Source organism: Rhinatrema bivittatum, chromosome 5 (assembly GCF_901001135.1).
Source record: "Rhinatrema bivittatum chromosome 5, aRhiBiv1.1, whole genome shotgun sequence".
NCBI classification, from domain to species: Eukaryota; Metazoa; Chordata; class Amphibia; order Gymnophiona; family Rhinatrematidae; genus Rhinatrema; species Rhinatrema bivittatum.
In genome coordinates, this window is record NC_042619.1 from 6,939,323 (window position 1) to 6,947,537 (window position 8,215).

General features: G+C 41.7%; 1 protein-coding gene across 1 annotated transcript; it reads right to left on the reverse strand.

Annotated features, from left to right (window-relative positions):
* Nucleotides 1-6,140: 6,140 nt before the first annotated feature.
* On the reverse strand, nt 6,141-7,906 carry LOC115091607 (olfactory receptor 51E2-like). Its single transcript, XM_029601776.1, has 2 exons — nt 6,998-7,906; nt 6,141-6,215 (listed from the first exon to the last, which is right to left on the reverse strand). The coding sequence occupies exons 1-2, from the start codon at nt 7,904-7,906 to the stop codon at nt 6,141-6,143; spliced, it is 984 nt and encodes a 327-aa protein (XP_029457636.1).
* Between the last annotated feature and the right edge of the window lie 309 nt (nt 7,907-8,215).

Genomic DNA, 8,215 nt, shown 5'->3' on the forward strand with positions numbered 1-8,215 from the left:
TAAGTGGCTCAAAAACACAGCAATAAAAAAAGTGATCTGTATAGGTAGCAGAAAATCTAAGCCATGAGATACATCAAGCTGACACTGAATGTCAGCAAATACAATATAAGTTAGACATTCACAAAAACGTGGACTTGGTGATTCTAGGGTGTTTCAATATTTGAAGGGGCTGTGGGTGCAAATTATCAGAAATTGAAGTTCAGCATAAAATATGTAAAGTCATAAACTTTTAACCCACTGTGATAATTTTTAATGATTTTTTAAGCTTTTATATTTTGCAAATACGGAAAAACCATGCACTCAGTATTTGATAAGTGGCTCAAAAACAAAATGACAATCAAGCAAAAGCATAGCAGAGTAAATAGTGCAGTGTAAGCTAGTCGTGCACAAAAACATGCACTCAGTGGTTCTAGGGTGTTTCAATATTTGAAGAAAAACCTAAAGGGCTGGAAGGGGGGAAATTATCAGAAATCAAAAATGATTAGATGTCATGAACTTTCAACTTGCTACGATAAATTTTACTGATTGTGCAAGCATTTATAGTTCACAAATGCACGAAAATGTACACTCAGTGGGTCTAGTGATAAATTTAAAAAATAAAAATGAATTCCATATGATAACACCTCACTCCCCCCCTTCCCAAACCCCTTTCCTTTGTACTGGGAACAGTTATACAATTTGGGCACACATCTTGCTTTAATTTATATGTTTTCTGTGAGCTCCTGTTTACTCCACATTTTGGGTGTGCTATTGCTCATATATATGTAAGGAACCATAGGATTCCTTATCAGAAGGTTTAATGCTAAATTCTGGGGAGATACAGAGAGCTTAGAAAATACAGGCCTGGTTCTAGTATCCCCCATGTGAGAGAAGTAGATGGCGTGCCACCATCTCAGAGTGTGGATTTGTTTAGTTGGATTTCCTGATTTAACCTTCCACAGAGCAGCATGTCCTATGCTGTTCCATGTTTGTTACTTTCCTGGGTGAGGACTCTGGGGTTTCTCTGAATAGGAACTGTGACAAATAAGGAGACAGTTTTGTCCATGGAAACCTTTTGGTGAGGTGAGGAGGAAGTTTTCGTTCCACCCTTCATGCCTCTACCTTGCTTTCTCCTTTTGGTGAACTTTTTTGCATTTTTGTTTCTCAGGACCCAAGGGCTGGGGACTCAGAGATTTGGACGTCTGAAGAAAGAGGTGCCTTTTGCCTAGGAAGGTCCTGGGAAAAGAAGGATCATCGGTTAAGAATGGGTTCTCACCTATTCTCAGAGAAGAGGAATTTGAAGTTTGGTTTGCGATCTTGTGCCACAGGTGCAGGTGAGAGTCATCTGGGAAGAGTGAGAATTCTGTTATCCCATTGGTAGCTCTGAGTGAGATTCGGGAATAGTGAAGTCTCTAGGAGAGGTAGGAGAACTGGGACCTGCTTTTATACTGGAAGTAAATTGGAATGAAATTTTCTTCTCATTTCCATGAGAAGAATCTGGACATAAAAGTGCAAAGTGAGGAGAACTGAGAGGCCAAATAATTGGCTGGAGTAATTGAGGACACTTCTTGGAAGAGGAAAAAGGATCCCACATTTATTAAACTCCAGTTTACAACAATCATTTGGCTATTTTTCAATTTGAGCTGTGAAGAACCATAAGTTCATTTTTGCAACCTATCAGTTTATTTGAATTGGAACCCAAACTTTTTCCAGAGTAATTACTTCTGCTGTTGTGGTTAGGAGATCATCAGTGCTGTTTGGGGGTAAACAATGTAGAAGGGCCCTGAAGCTGGAGCTCCTCCCATCAGCACCACCACCATCACAGGGGATCCTGGACTCTCATAGTGAAAGGTAGAGTTTGCAGCGTTGTACAACTAGGGTCCAAAACTGAGATGTGAGCCTTTTGGGTCTGCTATAAGGGATTTCCCACCCAGAAGTTACTTATAGATATAAAGATATATACAACTAGTTGCTGATGAGTGGGTTCTGTTGCGTTTGACAGCTTGTTGGCTGCCCCCAAGAGCCGCTGCTCTTGCCTCTGGGGACCATCCAGCTGCCACTCTTTCCGCTAGCTCCTGCCTCGTACTGCTCCCCCTAGGCACATGTGCGCACCCGACGCCAGCCCTCTTAAAGGGACCTCGGCAGGAAAGTTCCCATGCCCCTGCTGATGAAATCACAGTCTTAGCCCTATTTAAGGCCATCTTCCCTGATGCACCCTTCCTCAGCAGCAGGTCCAGCTATGTCCTACTGTGCCTTCATCTGCCCAGCATGTTCCTGCCTTCATCTGCCCAGTCTGCTCCTGCCCTGCCTGCCTAGCCTGTCCCAGCCCTATCCATCTTTCTTCCACTTCCTTGGATGGATATCTGGCTTCATCCCTTGCCTGGACTCTCACTACGCCTAACTGCTGCCTGCCTCTGAATATAGCCTGCCCTTTGAGCATGACTCTAGCCATCTCCAGAGATTTTTGCCTATGTCCTGCAGGCCCTGGCACCCAAAGGCTCAACCCAAGAGGAATGGGGCTGGTAAAGGTGAAGCTCTAGACCAGTATCTGCTTTGCCTGGGTCCGTCTGCTGGCAGTGAGAACCTGCAGGGCTCCTCCCTGCAGATAGCGCCAATCTCACCCCAACCCAAGGGTCCACAGACCACAATAGGTTCAAATACCTTCTCTGGTTACTATGATTCTTAGGTAATTATGGTCAAACATGTGTAATGAACCAGTCTGAATTGTAATCCTTTTCGACAAGGATGATCAAGCCCCTTGTGGTGAAATAATTTCGGTAAAGACCCAGATGTGGATGTATAAACTAGGCAAACTGCTGAAGGTGCTAACCACCCAGGGGTCACTTCCTAGGAAAACAATCAAAATGGCAACTGTACTGGTTGTTATAATCAAGTCCATTTATTCATCAACAGCATTTATAAAATCTACAATAGCAGAAATTCACAATATGAAATCTACTGAAAAAAAACAAATACCAAATATAGCAGATCAATGTCTTTTCTCACAAAAAATATTACTGGGTAGATTTTAAAAGGGGTGCATGCACGCACATAAATGTGTGATTTTCTAAAGTATATGTGTAGGCTTTGAAATACTCCATGTGTGTATGTCTTTAGTCTTTACATGGATATCTTCTGCTTCTAGGGGGAGAGAGAGCACGAGAGAGAGAGCCTCTTTATAGAGCTCAGCCTAACATTCAATATATGCAGCATTGTAAGGGGGTACTTTGATTTGGGGTGACTTTTCTGGAGGTGTGTAGGGTTTACGGGGATGTTACAGATACATTCAGAGGTATTCATTGTAAAGAATTGTAGCTCTTATAAGTGATGAAAAAGAGTTGATTTGAACCATGCAGTTAGCAGAGACTGCAGTGTACAAATAAGCCCTTCTTGTTAGAACATATGCTATCCCAATTTTAATTTCTTATGGGTTGAGCCAGCTTCCACTCCCGGATTTCTGCAGCTAAAGAGTCTCTTAAATTTAGGGGCAGGACTCATTTTTTCTCACTGCTACCACTGCTTGTGCTTTTGCCAAGCTGGGCTGGTTCTGCAGGACTAATCCTCTATCTCTGATATTTTTCTGCCTGCTGCTGTTCCTTCTTGTTCCCGTCACTTCTCCCCGTCACAGTACCACGCTAATACAGAATGAGTGTCTCACACACACTCAATCAAGTTAACAGATTGAGTTTATATCAGTGCTTGGCAAGCACTGCCAAGTTGTTACCAGCTTGCCAGTGGCACAAACTCAATTTCTGCTGTCTGGCTAAGGATATCCTTCACAGTATATGCAAAAATGTCTCTCTAATACAGTTATATAATGTATGTATATACACTGCTGACTGACTCCATTTCTGCACACAAAGGGCCATATTTTGTAACATACGTGAAGGCGTAGATTTGTGTGTGCAACCCGGCACGCACAAATCTACGCCTGATTTTATAACATGCATGCGTAGCCGCGCGCATGTTGTAAAATCCGGGGTCAGTGCACATAAGGGGGTGCCCTGATGGCTTTCCCCATTCCCTCCGAGGCCGCTCCAAAATCGGAGTGGCCTTGGAGGGAACTTTCCTTTTGCCCCCCCCACCTTCCCCTCCCTTCCCCTATCTAACCTGCCCCTCAGCCCTATCTAAATCTCCCCCTACCTTTGTTTTCTTATTTACGCCTGCCACTGGGCAGGCGTAGGTTGCGTGCGCTGGCCGAGTGCCAGCACGCGATCCCTGGGCCCAGCAGCAGTGGCGAGGCATCTGGCCACACCCTCGCCCCGCCCTCCCCGCCCATACCCCGCCCATTTTTTCAAGCCCTGGGACATACCCACGTCACTGAGCCTATGCGCGCACAGGAGGGGTTTTAAAATCCACCCCAAAGGAAACTGTCAGACAGAGAGAAATCTGACAAGCCCGGCCAGGTTGTTCTTCTGTTCTCTCACTATAAACAGTGCAATGTGCAGAGTCAGTGACAAAAAATCACTGCTGTTCACTCTTTCTCTGTCTCCATTGCCCAGTTAATAGACAGAAAGTGGCATCTCGGTTACTCTCTCACAGTAAGAACACTGTGACTAGAACAGTGAAGAAAACAAAACCCTTTGCAAATGCCAAAATTATTCTGTCTCCTTCTGTTTAAGAACCTTTTCTTTTACTCTACAGAGATTCCAAAAAGGCAACATTTCTCTTTGAAATCCAACAGAAAAAAATTGAGTTTCTTTGGACATTCTCATCCCTTTCAGTGGGAGGACATCAGTGTACTAGATTCAAGTGCCAGCTATAGGCTAATTTAAAAAAATGCTTCATCTTGATTAGTCCTCTGTACTGTCTGCATACTTTTTCTACCTTGGCTATATTCAAAATACTACCTCACAAGCATTGCTTTGTTGCTATAGTTAACAATCTTACTGCAGCACAAAGACTTGAATGGGAAACCTAAGCAAATGAAACAAATCTTTGTTTATATTCATGAGCACCCTCCATTTATTTCAGGGTTCCATGAATGAAATGAAAATGAACTAATTTGTTGCATTTTACCCATTCGTTTCAAAGAAATCCACATCCCTAGAAAAGGAGCTAGTTATGTGAAAGAAAGGCTGTCCTTCTATAAGACATTGACCTTTCAGAGCCTCCATAAAGAATCTGTCAACAAAAGAAATCAAAAGAATGAAACCCATCAATAAACGTTCTTGGGAACAGCCGTTGCCATATTAAATTCTTTCCCAGAAGAACTCCAAAAAATGCATGACTATTCCCACTTCAGGAAGCAAGCAAAAACCTGGCTCTTCCACCAGAACGTTAATACCAAACTCATTGCTACCTCTAGAATCAAACTGATTGCTACAAACTGCCTGGCATCATATATGAATGCCCTGAACATGCTACTACATCATTTTGTTTTTCTGAGATGTTGTTTATTTCAAGTTTACTCCATACTGTCCACCTTCTTCAAACTAGCATGGTTAAACTGTTCACATACTAATCTCTTATTGTATGCTGACAGTCCAAGCTGTTGTACTCCAACTTGGGTAAATTTTTTATTCAAAAAAAGTGATTCATAAATCCAAATAAACAAATAGGGTACAACACAGTAGAATTTTTCACAAGGGGTCATTTTATTAAGATGGAGGGAGGGCGTGAGGGATGTATAAAAGATATGAGAAAATGCTTCTTTATTGAGAAGGTGGTGGAAAAACGGAAGCAGAATTCCTGCAGAGATGGTCGAGTCAAATGAGTGGCAAAGTTCAAATATTCCTCGAGCAGGCACAAAGAGACCTTACTGATAGGGCAAGGAATGGGGACCAGGGATTGAGTACAATCTCTGACATCACAGTAACTGGTGGGGGGTAATGATGGGCAGATTGAGTAGATCAAGTGTCCATTACTACTACTATTAGTACTACTACTACTAGTAGTACTATTGTTTATCATTTCTAAAGTGCTACTAGACATTCGTAATAATATACAAATACACATAAGACACAGTCCCTGCTCCGTGGAGCTTACATTCTGCCAATATCTTTTATGTTTCTCTGTATTCTTTACTGTCAACAGTTTAAAACTGTTCTCCTTCTTAATATTACATGCAGGAGACTTAGATTCTTTGCTTGAATTTATTACAAAATCAGTTTCTGGAGATACCTGGGCAACTTTACACAAACATCCCTGCAATTATTATTTTACCACTTTATCATTTGTTTGTTTTTATATATTCCTGTAATTTTACCCTTCTGTTCAGTCCTGATTCTAACAATCTTGTGGGTGTTCAAATGGCTTTTTCATTTTTTTCTGATGTTTCGTATTGTGTTATGCATTTGCCTATGATAACCACTAGAATAGAACTTAATGTCTACAATGCCACAGAAAAATAAAACAATAACTTGTTTCCTCTATAAATGTTGATTAACAACTCAGTGTAGACCTGTTACAATATAAACACAAACTCATCAATCATCATAAATATTGATGTTCAATGCAACTAATTTTTATAAAACAGACACAATAATGTCAACAGTGATAATAATGAAACTGTCTTGGTACCCTGTACCCTGAACCTTTCATGTTTGCTGTTTTGCTTTTCCTGGTAACTTCATACAAGTTTGTTCTTAACCTCACCCACATATTTAAGTGGTACTTGATTTTTCTCTCCACAAGCCTCCCTCCTACGATAGGATGAGGGTCCATTAGGGAGTCTGAGACTTCTTCATTGATTTCCCACTGAAGTACATTGCATCAGATGAACACTTTAGAAGACCAGAATGGAAACATGGTCATCTTATATGCCGAAACCAGGGCACTGATCTTCTGGAATGGGATGAGTTGTCCATCACCATGAGCCAGGCTTCCACAGCACAGTCACTTCAAGAAGCAGAGATCTTAGGTAAAAGTCTGACCCATACCTCATGATTAACAGGAAAGAATAGCAACCACTGACCAACTGCTCAACACTGGAAAACCTTCTCATGAATCAGAGGGATGTAGCAAACTAGAAGCAATAATGAGATTTGTCCCTGCTACGCTGGAACACCTTCAGTACCCTTCTTCGGATCTGCTTGGTTTTTGCACCATAAACTATAGGATTTAGCACAGGGGGGACAAATAGGTAGACATTGCCCATTATAATATGAGCAGTAGGAGCTAACCTATTTCCAAATCGATGTATCACTGATAAACCAATCAAAGGGATATAGAATATTAAGACTGCACAGAGGTGGGACACACAGGTGTTAAAGGCCTTAAGGCGCTCCCTGGATGCAAGTTTAAGCACTGCTCTCAGAATCAGAACATAAGACAAGAAGATCAGCAATGAGTCTACGCCCATGACCATCAGAATGGCCATTAAACCGTATACTATGTTGGGTGTTGTATCACCACAGGCTAGCTTCATCACATCCTGATGCACACAATAGGAATGGGTCAAGATATTTTTTCTGCAAAAGGGCAATCTTTTAATCAGAAGGGGCAATGGGACAAAGAACAACGCACCACGGATCACAGCCATGAGAGTTATTTTGGCTGTGAGTGGGTTGGTTAGAATGGAAGCATGCCTCAGTGGATGACATATGGCAACAAAGCGATCAAAAGCCATGGCCAACAGAATCGTTGATTCAATGGCTGACAGGGAATGAATCAAGAACATCTGGACCAGACAGGCATTAAAGGAGATCACTGTGCTATCAAACCATAGTAGAGTCAGCATTTTGGGCATTGTAGAGGTAGATAAGAGGAGATCAATGACTGCCAGTATAGAGAGGAAGATGTACATGGGCGCGTGGAGGCTTGGCTCTGTCTTGATGATAAACAGGATGGTGGCATTTCCTAGCAATGTAATGATATAAATTGAACACAAAGGGAATGCAATCCAGACGTGTGCAGCTTCCAGTCCAGGAATACCAATCAGAACAAAAGTAGAATGGCTGAAGCTGGTAACATTAGAAGAAGCCATGGTTTGCAGGATGACGTTCTATTCAGCTTCAGAAAGTTCTGTCTCCTATAATGAATGACATTGTTTTTATTATTTAAGAGGTCTTTGCTTTAGTGGGCATCTCTGTTAGAAGAATATTTTGGATACAATTCACTAAAATTAATGAACGAATTCTAGAGAAACATGTTATTAAATTAAAAACTATCAAAAAGCCATTTAGTTGTCTTTCAAAAAGTCACTCACAGGCAGAATAGGTTACTAATCACAAACCAAAGGGCCTTTGGCTCTAATCCCAGCTCTTCAACTGCATCCCTGTGCAACCCCAAGCAG

What these genes read in the sequence shown, in the direction of transcription:
- LOC115091607 (XM_029601776.1), bottom strand. Translation starts at nt 7,906, where the DNA reads ATGGCTTCTTCTAATGTTACCAGCTTCAGCCATTCTACTTTTGTTCTG. An exon ending in CCAAGCAGATCCGAAGAAGG is followed by an intron (nt 6,216 to 6,997) that starts GTACTGAAGGTG and finishes AACACCCACAAG; the next exon opens with ATTGTTAGAATCAGGACTGA.